The following is a 20,578-nucleotide window of genomic DNA, read 5'->3' as shown; positions in this document are numbered from 1 at the left end:
CTGTCTGCTAAAGGGGACCAACCAACATTCTTGTGTAAGTTACAGTTTAAAATGTAAGCTTTTAAAGTGTAGGTTAATAAATAACTGGCAATTCCTGTATGTTGCTAGTTGTATGTAATAGGTAGCCTAATAGTAACTTTTTTTTAGCCATTTTATTTATATCAAATCAGAATGCTTACACTCTTCTATGACCTTATAATCATGGTCATTGTGAACACTGTGATCACCTCAACAAATATGTAGCTTCAAGGGTTTATGTACACATATATAATGAGATATCGCCTCATTTGCATATTTTAATAATATTTTGTAGACAAAGTGTAATACAAAAAGTATTTCTCTTAATATGAACATTAATCTGGTAGAAATTGATGAGGATTTATATAAAGGAAAAAAAAGTCCCATGTGTCCAAAGCCATTTCAGGTTCCTGCTTTCTCCTCAAAAACTGTAACTGCTTGTATGCTAATAGTGCTCTATATGAATAAACCAGGGACATGTGTGGCGTGTTTCTCTCAATAACTAGATTAGTGCCGTAGTACTTCCTCACCAGTGCATGAACGTGGGCCTATAGCAGCCGGGGCGGGATCTTGAAATTACAAGGAAGTGTGACATAAAGGTAGGCCTACACTGCGGGGTATAAAGTACGGAAGACAAAAAATATATACACACACAGTACATAGGAAGGTTTCTCCAGCACGGAAAACTTGCTCTGAATTTGGCATGGAGAAGACAGTAAGAGATATTTTGCAACGTAGTCTTGAAGATTTGAGTAGCAGCGATTTAAAAAAGTTCAGAATGAAATTCTTGGATGAAGCTCAAGGCACTGCCGTCACTAGGCGTACAATTGAGGGCACCAACGACGACGGTGATCTTGCGAATTTGTTGCTTCAAGCTTTTGAGGGTGATGTAGTCTCTAAAACAAAAGAAATTATGAGGTTCATCGGATGTAACTTCACAGCTTCCAAACTGCGCGAAGATTATCCAAAAAGTAAGTATTGGTCCCGCGGGCCAATCTTTTGTCAAGGCATGCAAAATCCTGTTTATGCTTAATAATTGTATTCTTTCTAATGTGTCATCTTTGTCATTTAATGGACATGTAAACCAATAGTTTAATTTTGAACATCTTCTTCGAAATTGTGACATTTTCATAGCCTTATCTGCAAACAGTGAATCAGTCCATATATTTTAAAGTCACAACATTTTTAATGATTTTGACCTTTGCATGTCAGCAAACACATTTTGGAGTCCATTAGATGTAACGCCAAAGCTATAGAAATGCGCGACAAATACAAGGAAAGTAAGTATTGGTCGCGCGGGAAAATCTTTTTTTTAAGGCATGCGAAATTCTGTTTTATGCTGAAGAACTGTATTCTGTCTAATATGTCATCTTGGTCATTTAATGGACATGTATTACAATACGTTTGAACATCATAGGTCTTCTTCAAAATGTTTACTGAAATAGGAAGCCTAATGTAAAGACTGGACGAATGGAATGAGTATATTACTTTCACTTTCGCAATTCTTATAATGACATTTCACAGCTTTATCTGCAAACATAGTAAGAATGGTAATTTCATATATTGCATATATAAGTCGCTATAATAATACTCTTCTCTATTGTTTTTTTTTTTGGTTAATAATTTGATAATACAATGTAAAATAGATATATTACTCAGCATAAAATACACTTCCTTGTTACAAAAGCAGTGAACTCCCGTGTTCGGTGATAAAATCTGTAGTTAAATTAGGTGATTTGAATGGTTCTTCCAGAAGATGCTTAAGGACACGTCATTAAACAAAAATTACAACTAGAACCTTCCTTTGTTGACACAACACATGAATTCATGTGATGAACATCTCATTTAACTTTTTCATATGTTTAGCCCAGTGTTTCTCAAACTTTTTCAACTTAGCCAATAAAAAAAAACTCGCGGACCATCTAACTAAATAGTATATTCCCGGAACAACAGGCCTCCTACCCAGACCTGGCGCCAGACAATTGTTAGCGGCACATGCTTTTCGCGGGTGGGCTCTCCTTTTTTAAGTAGGCTACTGGTAGGCTACTTATAGATATGACAATGCGCTAGGCAAAGCATCTGGAACCCTGCTCCATGCGTGTTACAAACTACAGTTCGCTCACAGCCTCATACTCCCATCACACACTCAGACACGACAATGTATCACACAATACAACCAATAAACACAACGATGCGCATACCGACCACGCGACCGCAGTTATTCACTACCAACAGTAGGCTAGTAGGCTAGCCGACTGGCATTAATATAGCCATCCTAGTAGTCAACTTTTCATAATTAAGAGTTGTCATTATCCAACGTCACACAACACAGAATATAGTTATCATCTTGCTGTCTCCGCAGGAGAAAAAAACGTTGTTTGAATGCAGCTCCGTGGCGGGATGATGCCCAATGCAGCTGAACCATCTCGCCGTTGCACCTTCTCCTTGTCTGTGTCAGAGGCTTTCTCATTTAATTTTCTTTTCATTATCCCTGTCTTAAGCCGCCAATCCACATGACCTTGTTATTAGATTAGGCAACTCTTTAATAGATTAGGCTACTACTGACTGTGTTCTCTTCGTTCTGAGTTATGTTAGAAATGTCTTAATAATTTACTTTTGGCCGTCGCGAACAATTACGGGGCACTGGCGGACCACACTTTGAGAACGACTGGTTTAGCCTTTTACTTTCTGTCTTTTTTATTCCCTCTCTCTCTCTCTACACACAAACACACACACACACACACACACACACACACACACACACACACACACACACACACACACACACACACACAGACACCACTGAAACAGGAGATGAGGGGACGTCTTCATATTCAACCCAGTCAAAAACAACACAAGATGAATTGGACTCTGGTGATGCATATCGTGGGACTTTGTGTAAGTGAAATTAAAAGTATTTTCACAGTGAAAGTAGATCAATGAATCATTCTGAAAAATATAATAGACCTTCAAGTAGCTAATATATTCAGTTAAATTATTACAATTATTTAATCAGTCTGTTCCCATGATCAGTACAAGGATTGACTTTGAATACCACTATTAACTATTTGGAAAGGAAGTAATCAAAACCATTAATGTATCAGCCTACACCCATACATAGTTTTCCAAATTCAAAGATGATAATTAATTTCAAACATGATGTGGCTGAATGTGTTTGTCTAATATGAAGTGGTCCTCAAGCACCAATTTCTCCCTCATATGTTACTTAGCATCCACCTCTAGTGGGAAATATAGGAATGCCAAGCAGCTCATTCACCATTGAGATATCATGCAACTGAGCACCACTTAAAAACAACTAGTCTCAAAGCTTCTTGGGCACACTTTGTCTATCTGCCCAATATGAATCTAGGCCCTTGATTTGAGAATGGAAACAACATCTGATTCATTTTTCATGTTGCAAAAATGAAATACCTCAGTTTGGTACAGTCAGGCTGGTGACAGTCGCAAGACGCGCCGTATGCTGTACCCGGGATCTGTCGCACTCCTTCACGGTACAACATACGCTGTCTGTAGCCCAGTTTTGTTGATTAGGGGGGTATTGCATGTGTTTAGATGTGTTTAGTTATGCTGGCATTTAGCATTTAGTTTGGTTTGGCATTTAGTTTGGTTTGGCATTAGTTATGTTTAGTTATGCTGGCATTTAGCAATTAGTTTGGTTTGGTACATATGGAGATTTTAGTCGTAAGCTTTGTTAGGGTTGCAGGGTACAACATACGCTGTCTGTAGCCCAGTGTTATACATTTTTATTGTTAATTCTTGTGTGTTCAGATATGTCTAGTTATGCTTGCTGACTGGCTGGCCCAGATGGGTTTGTTGACGCAATTACTTGTGGCTATAGGATGCACCAAAGAGGAATATCTTTAGTCTCGATTTGAATATAGGTAGGGTGTCTGCATCTCGGATGGAGGCAGGGAGATTGTTCCAGAGGAGGGGGGCTCAGTAGCTAAAGGCTCTGCCTCCTATTGTGGTTTTTGATATTCTTGGAATTACGAGGAGGCCTGCACTCTAGGAACGGAGCGGCCTTGGAGGGCAGTAGGGGACAACTAATTCCTTAAGGTAGTTCCAGCAGGCACCAAAGTCACACAAAACAAAACAAAACAAAATAAAAAAATCATTGGCTTTCTTGCCACCATTAATGTAAGCTTTGCTCTGTTTGGCGCAAACCAATTTTGCAAAAACATTTTCAAAATCTATTTTCTTCTTGTTGTAGACATTTTAAACCACTTCCTATTGCCATCATCATTATCTAATTTTGACGCACTTTTTCCCATTTGTAAGTTATTTTATGTATTTCTCTTAATACCTCTACCTGATCTTGAAACCTTTTAAATTACCTTTTATCTTATTACCTTTGTCTGATCTCCACACTAGGGTTAGTTATGTTTCTATTTTCAGACTCTCATAGTTTGTTCTTGAGATCGCAATGCTGAGTCAACCCGAGCCCGACCAGAGGTCCTCCGTCTCACTCGTTTTGTGAGGAGGTTGAGGCCAGGGGATTTCCCTGGGGTGATCAGTCCCCTACTGGTTCCGGGTCCAGGCATTTCAGTAATGCGAAATCAGTCCTTTAATTACATAAATGATTACTATAATTATCTGTGTTTTATCCGTTGTAAAAAATTCGTCTCAACCCCACAGAAAACGAACACACGGGAGTATGTATAACTCTTTTTTTTTTCTTTATCTCTTAAGGAGACTAGAGATAGTTCTTCTAATTCGTCTCCCTCAGGAATATATCTATTTGTAATGGACTATAGCCCTCTTGTATAGCCCTTTTTAACAATGCACCCAGAGGCCTACCAGGGATTTGTTCTAGCTGATTAACTTGTACAGCAATACATTTTTGTCCACTAGATGGCAGCACACAACAGAAAGATTTCCCCTCTAGCTACATAGAGTAGCTATAGTTATAGGTGGAAAGCTATGGAAGAAAGTTGCATCCAGGAGCCTTCATAAGCAAAAATGATTCCACATTAAACTATCCCATTTATTCATTATTCACATTACTCAAATGTTGTATGATGTAAAATAAGTTAACAGGACACATGATATTTTCAGTAACAACATAAAGAAGGGGGGCAACATATAAGTCAAAACCAACAATATTTATTGACTGATCTTGAAAGTATTGGCTTACAAAAGCAAAATAAGTCATCAGATAGAAAATAACTCAGTGTTAGTGCAAGTAGCGAACATTCACACTGTGAAACCTATGAAAAGTGACAGTGGTATATAGAAAAGGATTTTCCTCCCTTTGTAGAAACCTGTTGAATGGATACATTTGGTCTAGGAGGTCCTAATTGTTTTGTTTGTCGAGTTGTTGCACTGACAGTCTTGTTGCGTTGACAGTCTCTGACTTGATCAAAGCCATATGACGTCCTTATAAGCAGTTACATATGACGAAAGCACGGTGGGGCAAGCCCTCCCGGAACCCATACAGATTGCATTGAGAGCCCTGTTTTGTGAAAAGAAAATGGATTTTACATGAGAGTCTATGCTGTTTTGAAGTATTGCAAAAAACATAAAATGTTATGATGGATGTAAAATGTGTTAATTGAGTGTAGCCAAAAAAAATAAAAACCCACTGAGATAAATTTTAATTTTAACATTTCGTTGACTAGAGAACGATTTCTCTTCCAGTCGGAAATACTTCCACTCCCGCCACACACGCATTACTGTCGCAATGGCTACAGTAGCATCGTTTGATTAGATAACAATTGATTCCATGCAACAAGTCACAAGTCACATGTCTTTTATTGTCAGATGCACAGAATGACACAGGGTCAGACTGGGCACTGAAATTCTTAGGACAAGGCACCGCGCAACAACATAACATAATATAACATGACATACACTCTGTACAAGTACTCTGAACATAATTTACACGTAATAAACATATAATAACCTAAAACACCTTACTAAATATACAAGATAAATATACAATACAATATGCTAAAACATATAACAACCTATACATATAATACTAACAAATATACATATAATACACATATAATAAACTATGCTAACCTATTAAACCTATACTACCCTACAGACAATCCAGTGTGGGAGTAGCAGGTAGTGCAATAATCCTGATAAATATTACTGCTAGTGCAAACAGTAAGTTGAAGTGACAGTATGTAGTAAGTGTAGTACAAGCAGTAATTTAAAAGTGACAGTGTATGTAAAGTGACGAGTGCAAAAGTGTCGATAGTGTGTCAATGTCCAATTAGCAGCCTGATGGCCCTCGGGAAGAAACTGTTCTCCAGTCTGCGTGTACCAGACCGGATGCTACGGTACCGCCTTCCAGAAGGCAGCGGTGTGAAAAGTCGTAAGGCTGGATGATAGCAGTCTTTTAGGATCCTGCCAGCTTTCCTGAGGCCTCGTGTGTGGTAGGTGTCATGCAGGGCTGGGAGCTCCCTGCCGATGATGAACTCCGCAGACCTGACCACACTACATAGGGCCTTGCGGTCCTTGGCTGTGCAGCTCCCATACCACACTGTGATGCACCCAGTCAGGATGCTTTCTATTGTACATCTGTAGAAAAGCAGTCCCAGTCTCTAACCCCATATGCACAGACAACTTTTTCAAAATAAAAAATAAAAGCCAAAAGCAGCAAACGTAAAAAGAGAAGAGAATGAATGGAGGAAAGAGTACCTCCTTCAATAGGCAGAAAGACATGCATAAAAGTCAGGATCAACTTTGGAGTAGCTGAGAAGCAAAATCTCAATTACTGATGGAGAGGGCTAAAATTCCTTGTTTAGTGGCAGATCACTGTTTCATTTCAAAAGACCCTAAAACTCGTGACCGTGAAATAATATTTCTGACCAATGATGATATATTTAAAAAGAAAGGAATGAAAGACAAGTATGTCAGGAAGCTGCAATATCAAATGGGAGTTTCAGGCATTGGTGAGACAATTGTGCTCTCTCCTGACGAAAAAGTGTCGGAGATTTGTGTTTGAAGTCCTTGCCCTAGCAATTGTAGTCTTCAAAAAAGTTCAGAGATAGTGTCATGCCAGCACTGAGCCCTGCTCCTGCCACGCCCCCTCCTGACCCGGCGACTCCTGCATCAGACCGATCGAACGCTGATTCAATTCATATCCTGACCGCAACTTACATTTACATTTACATTTAGTCATTTAGCAGACGCTTTTGTCCAAAGCGACGTACAAGGGAGAGAACAGTCAAGCTAAGAGCAATAAAAAGCATGGTGTAACAATAAATACTACTTTACATGAGAATTAGAAAACAACGACCTAGAAAAAAGGAAAAAGAAGTGCAGGAATGTAACTGCTGAAATGCAAGTTAAGCGCTGGTCAGGTGTCAGTTAGGAAGGGAGGTGCTCTCTGAAGAGTTGGGTCTTCAAAAGCTTCTTGAAGGTAGAGAGGGGCGCCCCTGCTCTGGTAGTACTAGGCAGTTCGTTCCACCAACGGGGAACTACAAATGAGAATAGTCTGGATTGCCGTGCTTGCACAGACGGCAGTGCCAAACGACACTCACTAGACGAGCGCAGCGTCCTGGGTGTCGTGTGTGCCATTAAAAACCTGACAAAGGTAACATTTGCCCTTACAAGAGCATTTAGGTAGGTGGGAGCAGAACCAGCAAGCACTCTGTAGGCAAGCATAAGTGACTTGAACTTAATGCGAGCAGGTCGCTCTGTCTGTTCATTTTCGTAGTTCACACCAGCATGTAAATAGATATACACTATAAATGATATCAGCTAACTTTTTTCAACAGTATTTAAGAAAATTCTTTGCATCCTCTCACTTGGATTGCACTGCATTGAGTTTCAAGAGCATTCTGCTCCTAACTTTAACATTCCTTAAATCCATGTTTTCAAAATCTCTAGACCTGCCATGTGTCTGTAGATATCCTAACAAGAAAGGAAATCAAAGAAGGTTTCATGTCACGTTTGTCCAAGGTCTTCCTACAACTGTTCTAAATATAGCTTTACAGTGAGGTTACTAATTTCATTATTATAATTTACAGTAATATACACAGAAAGACTGGTGGTTAATCCATGTTAAATTGGCGATTTTACTGGACCTTCAAGACAAAACTCAGAAGCTGAAAAACATGATTCTGGTGGCATTGTGCTTCGAATGTGTAGTTTTTACATTTTTTACGAGGTTTGTATTATTATAGATTTTTTTTTAATGCACCAGTCTTTTAATTTGACAACTCATACCTCTGTATTATGAACCTGAGACCTGAAAGACTCACTGTATCACTGAGTTGGAACACTACACAACCTTTGCTTTCGCTGGGGGAATGAAATGTCAGGCAATCTTACTGATTGGAGAGTGTGTGTTTTATTCATAGTAGAACAGTTATCCATGTTAAACTTAAACAGGAGAATGGGGTGAGTAGCACATGGCCATCCTGATTTAAACCTTCACGTGCCAAAGCCATTTCAAGTTCTTGCTTTCTCCTCAAAACCTGTAACTGCTTGTATGCTTATAGTGCCCTATATGAATAAACCAGGGACATGTGTGGCGTGTTTCTCTCAATAACTAGATTAGGGCTGTAGTACTTCCTGACCAGTGCATGAATGTAGGCCTATGTAGTAGCCGGGGGTGGATCTTGAAGTTACAAGGAAGTGAGACGTAAGGAAACACTACAGGGTATAAAGTACAGAAGACAATATATATACACACACAGTACATAGGAAGGTTTCTTCAGCACCGACAACTTGCTCTGAATTTGGCATGGAAAAACAGTAAGAGATATTTTGGAGTGTAGTCTTGAAGATTTGAGTAGCAGCGATTTAAAAGAGTTCAAAATGAAATTGTTGGCACTGCCGTAAGATAATGGACATGTAAAACAATAGCCTACGTTTGAACAAGATAAGTCTTCTTCGAAATTGTCAATTTCCTATTGTAAAGAGTGGAAAGAGTATATTACTTTCACTCTTGCAATTTAACCAATATTGCTGTTTTTGTAGTATTATCTGCACACTGAGAACACTGAGAATGATCAATCCATATATTTTAAAGTCACAAAAATGTTAATGATTTTGACCTTTGCAGGTCAGCAAACACAAAGGGCTTCAGTGGGAAAAAATGCCAGTGATAGTCCTTCATATGGAATGCAGTCCAGTAAAGGTTGGTTAAATATGTAGTTATTATTTTTGCCTATTTCATTGACCCACTTGACCCACTTGACATAAGCACAGACTATTTTCAATTTAAATCTATTCAAATAAGTATGAGTTATGCAATAATGAAATGGCGTATTTTAAAATGACATTTAAATATGTCAGTGGTTGGAAGACTTATTTCCCTTGCAGTGGTTATAGTGCTTATTGTATTTGTGTCTTTGTAAATGTCTCAATTTCAGATGAATCATAATCTTCCTGTTACCTACATTATTACAGTCTAAGATGTGTTTTAAATATATACTTTGAATTTTTGTTTTCTAGGTATTGAAATCCAGCAACTCAGTGATCCCGTAAGTGACTCCATCAAGACTCAAAGATCCCATATATTTTAAAATGTCCAAGAATTGCTTTCCTATTTAGACATATCTAGGATGAGATTATTTTTATTTATTTATTTTCAAGCCGATTATACCTTGATCTAGTGACGTGTAAGGACAGATGAAAGCATTGTTATTTTCTCTGCCAGACTCAGGTGTACAGCATGAACAGCAAACCCCGTGGAACATGTGTGATCTTCAACAATGTCAACTTTTTTGCTAAATCGAAACGCGAAGGGTCTGATAAGGATGCAGGTCAGTGTACCCTTGGATTGGTTGCTGAAATCTTCCCTTTGGGGATATATTAAGTACTGTTTTTATATATCTATCTGTGTGTCTATCTATCTATTGTGCTAATGCAAAAACCATGGGTGGGAGAGTGGTAATCAGAGTTTTGTCTTTGTTTCATAGCTTGCTTTTGTGTGACAATTCATCTTCATTGTTTTTTCCCCCTTGTCATTCAGATGCTCTAAAAAAAAATTTCAATGGCTTGGTTTTCATCCTGTTGATATCCTGAAAGACAAGACGGTGCAAGAGATGGAAAACCACCTGGAAGATCTCAGCAAGAGGGTGACTGGAGACTGCTTCGTCTGTTGTGTGCTCAGCCACGGCAATGAGACAGGTGTGAATGGATCTGATGACAAAATCCTTTCCATCGGGGATATACTCTCTCCATTCAGCGGGGACAGATGCCAAGCGTTGGCAGGAAAGCCCAAAGTGTTTTTCATCCAGGCATGTCGAGGTTTGGCGATGCAGGACAAGGTCCAGGCAGATGACAGTGACAATAGTCTTGATCGCATCATCTCCATCCCCATTTATGCGGATTTCCTCCTCTCCATGTCCACCTTCGAAGGCTTTGTGTCATGCAGAGATCCTGAGCAAGGCACCTGGTTCATCCAGTCTCTGTGCAGGCAACTGGCTGAGTCATGCCCAAAGTGAGTATTTACAATGAACATGACATTTTACACCATTCATGCAATTTTTTTAAGCTTTTGTCATTTTTAACAATATTCTACCTAATTCCATCAGGCAATAATTTGTAATATAATAATGATGTTTAACATAATGTGTTTTTTTCTTCATTCACAGTTTGCTGTATGTGTTCCTTAGCATTAGTCATGTTTTATATGTGAAAATCCAACTTTTGACTTTGTTGTCTTTAGCAACACTACTCAAACATGCAACAGACAGAGGTTACGTTCAAAGCTTAGTTTAAGCAGTTTCAGTGGGGTCCAATTTACATGAAATGAACAGTGTCACTGTAGAACTCATGGCATGGGCATGCTACAGTAATCACTGACCCTGACTGCCCTGCCTCATGATAATACTAGCTCACCTATTTGAGACAATAATGCATATATAACTCATCCTATGGTTTCTCAAAGTTAATCAAGAGTTCACATCAAGTATTAGCTCCTTCAATAACCTTTGATAACTTATGTGGCTCTTTCTAGGAGTGAGGATATCTTGTCGATCCTAACTAAAGTCAACAATGATGTCGGTGAAAGGGAGGCTTTTCTCTCCAAGGACCAGGCAAAAAGGTTCTGCAAGGAATCGGCAAAGCAAAGCCCTGAGTCAAGATTCACCTTGAGAAAGAAGCTCGTCTTCCATGTGCCTGAATGAGATAAATGATTCCTGTACATCTATTGCTACAAACATAGATGTATTTGTCATGTTATTGTCCTTTTTAAAATGAGAAGAAATCTATCCAACAATTAATACATATTTTGTAACTGTAATGATTTTTAAGTCCATTTAAAAATATATATTGATATAGTAACTGAACATGAATACCACCATAAGTGCTCATCTCTAACGGAGAGTAACAAGTAGAATATTGTTATATGTATGCTGACTATATATCTTTACTACGATCACATTTTGTGTTGAAAATATTTGTATTGCAATAAATATGGACTTTAATTGGTATACTCAACCCTTGCTCTATGTGTATTTTCAATCTTAGGTAAGATGTGATTGTATATTTAGAGTGATTAGTAGGTTTTATCTCAACTGTTGTCCACCCCTCTCTGCTCCACAGGATTCAGATAGGCTGATATATAAGCTGTGGCGCTAAACATTTAGTTTTAATTTTAGACCATTTGCTAAACCACTATATTTTACACAGATATTCATTCTTCTGGTCATGAAACAGAGCCTTTCTGAGAGGTGCCTACCGCTACACTATATGCTATACAACTTAAGAGCCTGCAAATCAGTTGTTTATTGTCAACCCTGCGTTTTGTCTTAACCCTCCTATTATCTTTGGGGTCAATTTGACTCGATTCAATGTTTAACGTCTCTAAAAAACATCCTAATTTAATGGGGGCAACTGGGTAAACACAAAATTAACATGATGAAATGTTTTCATTGTCCTGTACGCATCTGTGTTCTTTGGGGTCAATTTGACCCCAGGCTGTTTTAATTGTATAAAATATATAAGAAATATCAACATTTTACACACATTGTTACTTGACAAAATAAATAGTTTTTCATTCCAAATGTTATAGATAACAACAGTATGTACTTAGAAATAATATAAAGCCATGAAAACGCCAAAAAGATATCTCTTTCCAATTTTAGGGCAATCAGTGAGATTTTATGGTGATCTGCATATTTCTCTATAGTCGCGTAACAGGTATTCTGGATGTATAAGGGGGGTGGGTGGAGGGATTGTTTTATTCAAGGGCTATTCCGGTAGTCAACAAACAAACATAAAGTACCTGACACATAAACTTGGGGAAACAATTTGCAATTATAATAATTTTCTGGAGGTATAATTTGCTGGGATCAAATTTACCCCAAGGATAAAAGATGTTAGTAAAATTGAAGGTAACAGGAGTGAAAAATCTTGCCACAAACGCCTCAACCAATATCACTATATAGCTCATCATGTGAGGTTTCCAAGAATGTTTGCAGAAATAAAATAGGTGGCTGGACCGCATAAATGTACGACTGAACGTCATCTGTACTCAAGTTTGAAATTAGAATGGCCGGCTACAAAGGGTTAATAAACAATTCCCTCCACCTCAAGGTGTGTAGGGGTGTGAATCAACTATTTAAAAATGACCTCTCTCACCAAATAGATTGTGCAACAAGTCTTTGGATCACTGTACTATAATCTATCACAAACTATAATCAGAATAATTTTATTAAATATTTCAACATTCAGCATGGGTTTGGCCAATACAGTTAGATCTCCTTCCTGTGCTCCTGGGCAATCATAGACACTTCAGAGTGCGTGGCTGGGGTGGATCTCCAGAGCAGAAATTCACCATGGATACGAGGTTTGACACAGAATCTCCGACGCCTTGCGCTGCCACCAAGAGCACATCTCTCCGCTGTGAACCTGCTGCTGGGGAGAAGGGAAACACTACTAAACTTCTTATACAGCTAATATACTGCCAGCTTACTGCTGGAATACACTGAATGACACAAACCATGACATGGCCTGTCATTAACTATGACATAATGGTGGCATATTGTACTGGGAAGGCAATGGTCCAGTTAAAGATACATTGTGTCTAGCTCTCTATATGTCTGTTAATCTTCCTTTGCTTCCCTCAATATCATATACGTTTTCACCATCCTTGTGCACACACAGACACACACACACACACACACACACACACACACACACACACACACACACACACACAACCAACCTGTGTGTGTAGGCAAGGAAAGGGATTTCTTGAGTCTCAGTACCAATTCACAGAGCTGTTCTTCTTCTCCCTCGTCCTCTTCCTCTGAGGCACTTCCCTGGTGGTCCTCCTGGCTCCTGCCACACAGTGTCTCTTCCTCACAGTCACCTCCGCCAGTGTCCTCTCCCAGTAAGGGTTCCTCAGTGCCGTCCACACACTGCGGGGGGGCAGAGGTGGCGTCTGGGGGTCGCGGGTCATCGCCACTGCCCGAGGAGTCTGACCTGAGAGAGAGTTCAAAGTCATCTTCTTCTTTTGAACATTCCCTGGACTCCTCTTCCTCCGCTTCTTGGTTCATCTCTGCGATCTCCTCCTCCCGTGTACTCTCCTCGCCTTCCTCACCGCAGAGATGTTGTGATGCTGGACTCTCTGGCCGTGAATCCTGGGGTCCGCCCATCCCTTCGCTGTAATCCGGGGATGGTGGCGTGTGGAAGGGGTGAGGTACATCACCAGTGTTCACCGTCCTCAGGCTCAGGGCCTATGAGAAGAAACAGCATTGATTGAGATGATGAGCACAATACCTCTCCACATCAGCCATTAACATCCCATGTCAGGGTTCGGCAGGAAAAGGACCCAATCGCAGACCAGATGCAGACAAATTTAGGATTTATTTTCAAAAAGGTATAAGCACAGAAGATCAGGGGCAAAAACTCAGGATTCCAAAAAAGACCAGAAAGACAGAAGATCCCAATTTAGGAATCCACAGGGCAGGGAAAAAACACAGCAGCACGGCAGAGAAGGAATACAGGCAACAGGAATCAGAATCTCACCATGATTGGACTTACAGGACTTAAGACTGACGAAACAACACGGGACAAAGGACAGACTGAACTTAAGTAGCAAAAGGGGGAAAGACAATGACACAGGTGGACTAAACAAGGGGAATTAACAAGACACAGGAGAAACAAATCAGGCAAAAAACAGGGTGATGCAACCACAACAAGAAGGGAGCACACGGCATTGACAACGAACACAGGAAGCACAAAGGACTAGACAATGGCAGACAGGAAGTAACATAAGAGGACGAAAGGTATACAAAGTAAAAGCACGGGACAAAAACAGAGCACAGACCTGCCATCACAACTCAGATGAAAGAATTGTGATGCTGCTCAAACTGCTGTCAAGGATCCCAAGTACTGATTAGTGTGGGCCTTAATTATGATGTACATCACTCAGGATTAAAGAAAATACTAAATACTTAAACAAACGGGCCTGGTAGGGAGAGGGGCATTAAATACATTAAATACAATAATTACAATTAAAGCATATGGTTCTTTGTAAAAATCCGCAGTCTCCCTCCTCACGAAGGTCCCGTCACCCACCTATGAATTTTATTTTTGAGACCCAGCTCCTATACTCCTACTGTCCTTGGGCCTTTAAATGCCGCTTTTTTAGAATTCCAGTATTTTCAGATATTTTCTTTTTATTTAATTTCTTTCACTTCCTCCTTTTGCTCCTCTCTCCCTCCATATGCACTCAGTGTGTGAGCTGCCTCCTCTCATTGGGCAGCTCCAGTGTCTTCTTCGCTAACTTTGGTTCTCTCACTTTATGCACACACACACACACACGCACACGCGCGCACACACGCGCACGTACACGCGCGCACACGCACACATGTCAGCCTACTGGGAATGTATGGGTGAATGTAAGGGTGTGTTTCTGGGTTGGGTGATTAGCGTGTGCGGTGACATTTATTGATTGTGGTGGCATTTATGTGTTTGCTGTGATCTTGCATGTTCACTACATATTGCGTGATCTTTTGTGCACCGTGTGAGTGGCATGGACTACCGTTTCCCACATAGACTTCCCATGAGCTGGCAAATCACCTTATCACTTCCACCTGGACTAATTACCTGGACTAATGATGAACTACCAATGAACGGGATCGAGGGGCAAGAGACGACTATAAAAGGAGGGAGCTGCAACCACACTGGGTGCCCGGCGGGGACCACGAGTCAACGGACGAACGGGTCAACGGACGAACGGGTCAACGGACGAACGGGTCAACAACGAACCAACGAACGAACAAGCGAACAAGCTGCAACGTAGAAGCAGACGAGAGCACGCCATCATACCGGAGAACTCCGGTTGTTGGGTGATCCACGCTCATAAATCCTTGAGCGAAGGGACGTAAGCTTTTCTTTTATCTTGATACATATTCCATGGTTACTGTGTACGTGGCCTGCGGAGTGCTGATCCCTTGCCCTGGTTATCCGAGGTCTGCCGTTTGCCGTTTCCGGAACCGACGAAAACTACACTGCTGAACCATTGGAACCACGAGAAGCCAACGTTGTAGACAACTCAACGTTCACGATATCCGGCGCAAAGGAAAGTAAAACTTTCCCTCCTGATTCTATTACGTTGGATATTGTACTAATAGAGTTCTGATTACTTGTTGTACTGTGTTGTATGTGGAGGCCGCGACTGACGTCACTGGGGGAGTCCAGGGAATCCCGTCGGCTCGAGGGGGGCGTTGCCCACGACGTTACACCAAGCTATCCACATTGAACAGATCACGGCCCGGTTTTCTGCAAAGGGTTCACTGTTTATGACAGCTCGCAACTGAACTATCTTGTGGAGATTGCTTGGATTTTAAGATGCTTTTAACACTTAAATTATAGTCCACGTTTTTATACAAAATAAAGTATATTTTTATACGGCTCCCTTGTGGTACTTCTGTGTCCTGGGCATTCCGAAAAATCTAAAGAGGCGGCCATACGGCTGACACACACACACACACACACACACACACACACACACACACATCCCATCCTCCTCCTCAGTGGACTCACGTGTCTGACATGTCGCAGCTCCTGCTCCATGCTCTGGTTGTGCTGGCTCAGGGTCTCCATGGTGGCCTCCAGCTCAGCATACCTATCCTCCAGGGAGTCGTGCTCTGACTGGGTTGCCGCACGCCACACCTGGAATTCCTTCTCTAGAAGCCTGTGAGGTCACACATGCACCCAAACACACACACAAACATATCCACAGATACCCGAACAAACAGAAATATGTTACTATGTTGCATAACTTTCAAAACTGAGTATATTAATACAAAGGAAACAGAACAACATAGAGGTAAGTGCTATTAAATGCAGCAAATACTTAATCTTTACTTTTAATAATCATTAGGCTAGAAATGCATGTCTATAAAATACCACCATGTACTTCATTATGTTCCCATTTTTGTTACACACAAAGAAATGTAGCTACAAAACATGTACAGTAGGGTGACCAGATTTGAGTTTGTGAAAAAGAGGACACTTCGTCGCAGACCCCGCCCCCTCCCCCTCGATGAAGTTTTTGGACATATTTTTCACATGCAGATGACCCCGCCCCCTCCCCGCGACGAAGTTTTGACATCTTTTTTACATGCAGATGTCATGTACTATTGTAAACGATGCAACTAGTGGAGGCAGCAAGGTGCTCAGTGTTGCCAGATTGGAAATGGCGTATTGTAATGTAACAGCAAGGTTACGCACAGGGGCAAATCTAGGTTCCCAGTAAGACTAAGGGGGTCTGGGGGCGTGCTCCCCCATAAGACATTTTTGAAAATATCCTTTTAAATAGTGTCCTCTAGTGGGTTTTAGGAAGAGAAATGAACCAATTTAGATTTAAAATATGGCACAACAATAAACATATTGAAGTTATAGCTGGCGGAGCTACTGAGTAGGGTAGCATACCCACAGGATCAATGAACCGGCATGATAAAAGAGAGCCACGACATCTATAATTAACTCGTGATTTAACCATTTTCTTTTACTCCTTAAAACTTCATGTGCTATACCTTTATATCCAGCAGCTGATTATGGCAGCTTTCACCAGCTTGGGTCGGACAGTCGCTCCCAGTCTGTTTACTAGACGTTATCACCGTCTATCTGCACGCTCGCGAAGCTCACTCACTCACTCACGACCAAACAGAGCCGTGCACTTGCCACCACAGTCTCAAACAGGCGGGATTCCTGTGCTACTCGAGTCTATTTTATTTCTAACTCTAAAAATTAAACAAAATAAGTTCACTAAATAGGTTGTTAGGTGTTAATTTGACGATCTCAAAATACAAATAAAAAAAAAATATATATTTTTTGGGGGTGTGGCTAAGGAAACTTTTGGGGGGGGGCTCCAGCTCGAGCTCTATCTAGGGATAGATACGCCACTGGTTACGCACCATGCCATTCTTAAAATTTCTGTCCAGGTGTCTCACATCCTCAATCACGTCACCAACCAAATGCAAGCCACCACGTAATTGACCCTACATTCATCACAGTATCAAAGGCACAAAATGATCGCATTTGGAGGATAATTTTCCTATCTGGCAACACTGGGAAGGCGGTCGACCAATGACAGTTCTCTCTACAGTCAGAGCTCGCGCAAGAAGGTGGAACGTAAGGGAGATACCCTTTCCAAAACTTGTAAGGAGGTAATAACTAGTTTGTGAAAGACAGAAACACAAATATCCGACGAGGCAAAATCCCGGACGTTTTTGGAATCCCTGCCGGACGCACTTTTTAGGTCTCGAAAAGAGGACATGTCCGGGTAAAAGAGGACGTCTGGTCACCCTATGTACAGGCATCGTCCTCACAATGTAATTGAGAAAGTAATAAGGTTCAAAAGGTGATAAAGGTTCTGCTGAAGTCGTGAGACTCCTGTCTTGTGGCTCACCACTTGTCTCTCTGCAGATCCCTCATGACTTTCTGAGTGAGGTGTAGGTCTTTCTGGAGAAGGGATGTTTTCCTCTGCAAAGAAACACATTCATCCCCACTTAGACATCACCATTTTTAAGCAACAGTAAGGAGTTTTGGTCTAACATAAGTGAACTAACTACCCAAAAGGCAGGCAGAAGACTTGCGAACACCAACTACAGCACAGTAGGCACTTATGAAAGCTTGCTAGTGTAACCTGCCTTGCGTAGACGACCGCAGTCCCGCACCGCACTCAAACTCACAAACACAGAAGCGAGCGTGCTAGCAAGGAGGATAAAAACCAGTGCTAGCATATGACACTAGTGTCTAAAGGTGTTGGGGAGTGAGGTTTACACTGCACTGCACTGTACCAGCAAGCTACTGTTACACTCACCCCCTTAAAATAACACAGGGCAGGACATCCAGTTAGCATTACAGATTCCCCCCTCATTCCCCATTCATTTTCCTGTCAGTGATTTGTCACCTTCCTAATGAAGTCTCTGCTAAAACCCATGGGTGCTTGCATCTGTTGCTAGCATGTCTCTAACCTTTAGGTTTACTCACTGCAAAGCATTGGACCTGCTGGCTACCATAACACAAACATGCTAACTGGTGTCTTTTGGAAATGTAGTTTAAACTGAAGGCAAGTAAGGCTTGGAAAATATGCAAAGTGCCATAGATTAGGGAAGTCATTGCATACTTCAGAGAGTTTAATCAAGAACATATTAGGTACAAAGTAAGTGTATTTTATGCTGAGTAATCTATTTTATATTGTATTATACATATTATGAACCAAAAAGAAATACTATACTATACTTGTTTAATGTGACCCAATTGAAAAGGACAACACCTACAACTTTATTATGAATATGAATGTATGAATGAACTTCTGTGTCAGACACATACTACCGGGCGGTAATATAGTGTGACTCAATCTTTATTGTTTTGTCCAACACAGTTGTCACAGAAAAGTGCTGCATTTGAGCTCATCCTTGTCCTTGCCTGCTTTGCTTTCTCTAAGGAACTACACTGTGAATCCAAACTGTCCACAATTATCATTTCCAAAAGCTGGAAAATGGGAAAGGGAAGTCATAGCTAGAGTAGGTCGCACTTTTATGCAAAGCAACCATGTGATATAGTATTGAGATATTTTATGCTCCCTGAGAAGTTAGCATGGATGCCTATCAGTTATGCCTCTGATCTGAAGCCTGTGCTGGTGTCTACACTAGTCATTCTCTCCCTTTTCAGGTGAAGCTGGAGGTTTCTAACCTGAGTCTGCAAGTCCTCCTCTGTCTGCAGGGCCTTGGACTCCACCTGCACCTGAGGGCAGACAGTAGCTGAGGGTGCAGAGGGAGAGGCTGCAGCTGGAGCAGGAGAAGGAAGTGGAACCGGGGCTGCTTTTTCCCAGAAGTCACGTGATTGTTGAGGGAGGGTTGACTGCTGTTGCTGCTCCACTAGGGCTCCACCACATGGGCTATCAACCCACAAGAGCATACACTCAAACACAGACACAGACACAGACAAAGACACAGACACAGACACAGACACAGACACAGACACAGACACAGACACAGACACAGACACACACACACACACACACACACACACACAGACACACACACACACACACACACACACACACACACACACACACACACACACACACACACACACACACACAGTTAATCACAAAATTACATGAATGTGTAAAGACTACGTTTTTGATTCATACATTTATGTCAGGCCCAAGAAGACCTGATATATTACCTTGAAATTATACTTATAATTAGCATGTAGTAATCTGTGCATAAGCATGAGGTGAAAGAGTCCAAGAAAGGCTCTCATCGTTACCTATCCTAGACAGTGAGCAGAGGACAGGGGAATTTAGTGATTGACACTTTTAAATTATGAGACTGTTTTGTCTTTCAGTGAGAGTAAACAGTATGATCAGTTAGTAATGAATGGGATCTGTGTGTATGTAAGTCTCTCTATGGGTACTGGGTGTCTCCTGTCTGTCACAACATGCGCTGATAGAGATATATCACAGATTATTTAGACCCACATGTGTGCTGGGTCTCCACTTGACTCTCCTCTAGTGAGCTCCCTTCTTCTCTCTGCCTCCCTCCTGGTGTAGCGTCGGGGCAGCAGGGCGTGGCGGGCATTGGACGCCAGTGAGGCCAGTGACTCCTTCCAGGTGGGCTTGAGAAGGGAGAGGGGGAGAGAGAGAGTTCAGGCAAAGTGTAAACAGGAAGTACCTTTGCTCTGTTCAGTCACTGAGCCTGCTTATTTAGGCTTTTTCATGAGGTCTAGGATCCCATCTCTGTAAAAGGTTTTTAATGTTTATATCCATCCTTAAAAACAAACTTTGGCTCACATGGCAGGAATTGCCAACTTCAAAAAATAGTTTATTTGGGTCCTCAAAGTCAGCTATGAAACATGTGGAGCCAAGCTATGTCAACTGGACTCAGATTAGCAGTTTGGTCATTATTGCTTCAGTGTAACACACAGAAACAGTACAGTAGACCAAAGAGGTATGTTCATCCATTCATATTATTATTTTAATCAAGTGTTTTGGATACAAGCCATAGTATTATTTCATTGTCCTCTCATTTGAGCTCATTAGAAAAAAAGAAATAGTAAAGTCCAATCAAAGTAGAAAACTGTTGGTTTATTCCTGTTTCTC

General features: G+C 41.0%; 2 protein-coding genes across 2 annotated transcripts; one reads left to right on the top strand and one right to left on the bottom strand.

The window, feature by feature from the left end:
* The first annotated feature begins 796 nt into the window (after positions 1 to 796).
* LOC105907349 (caspase-8-like) lies at positions 797 to 11,135 on the top strand. The gene is made up of 5 exons (XM_042710164.1): positions 797 to 989; positions 9,457 to 9,485; positions 9,662 to 9,750; positions 9,977 to 10,447; positions 10,967 to 11,135. Exons 1-5 carry the CDS (start codon positions 797 to 799, stop codon positions 11,133 to 11,135), a joined length of 951 nt encoding a protein of 316 aa, XP_042566098.1.
* A 1,648-nt stretch (positions 11,136 to 12,783) lies between these two features.
* On the bottom strand, positions 12,784 to 20,314 carry dytn (dystrotelin). The gene is made up of 6 exons (XM_031583408.2): positions 19,958 to 20,314; positions 19,165 to 19,369; positions 17,876 to 17,949; positions 16,006 to 16,156; positions 13,221 to 13,691; positions 12,784 to 12,867 (listed from the first exon to the last, which is right to left on the bottom strand). The coding sequence occupies exons 3-6, from the start codon at positions 17,899 to 17,901 to the stop codon at positions 12,784 to 12,786; spliced, it is 732 nt and encodes a 243-aa protein (XP_031439268.1). The 5' UTR covers positions 17,902 to 17,949; positions 19,165 to 19,369; positions 19,958 to 20,314.
* Positions 20,315 to 20,578: the final 264 nt, after the last annotated feature.

The sequence above is a fragment of the Clupea harengus genome, chromosome 16, assembly GCF_900700415.2.
Source record: "Clupea harengus chromosome 16, Ch_v2.0.2, whole genome shotgun sequence".
Lineage (NCBI taxonomy): Eukaryota > Metazoa > Chordata > Actinopteri > Clupeiformes > Clupeidae > Clupea > Clupea harengus.
Note: the sequence above shows the minus strand (reverse complement) of the source record. Positions and strands in the feature narration are given on the sequence as shown.

Excerpts from the sequence above, each read along its gene's own strand:
- dytn (XM_031583408.2), bottom strand. The coding sequence starts at position 17,901 with ATGAGGGATCTGCAGAGAGACAAGTG. Across the intron at positions 13,692-16,005 it reads AGCTGCGACATGTCAGACAC|GCCCTGAGCCTGAGGACGGT; the intron begins GTGAGTCCACTG and ends TTCTTCTCATAG. Across the intron at positions 12,868-13,220 it reads AAGAACAGCTCTGTGAATTG|CAGCAGGTTCACAGCGGAGA; the intron begins GTACTGAGACTC and ends CCTTCTCCCCAG.
- LOC105907349 (XM_042710164.1), top strand. The coding sequence starts at position 797 with ATGAAATTCTTGGATGAAGCTCAAGGCACTGCCGTCACTAGGCGTACA. Across the intron at positions 9,486-9,661 it reads TCCAGCAACTCAGTGATCCC|ACTCAGGTGTACAGCATGAA; the intron begins GTAAGTGACTCC and ends TTTCTCTGCCAG. Across the intron at positions 9,751-9,976 it reads GCTAAATCGAAACGCGAAGG|ATGCTCTAAAAAAAAATTTC; the intron begins GTCTGATAAGGA and ends CTTGTCATTCAG.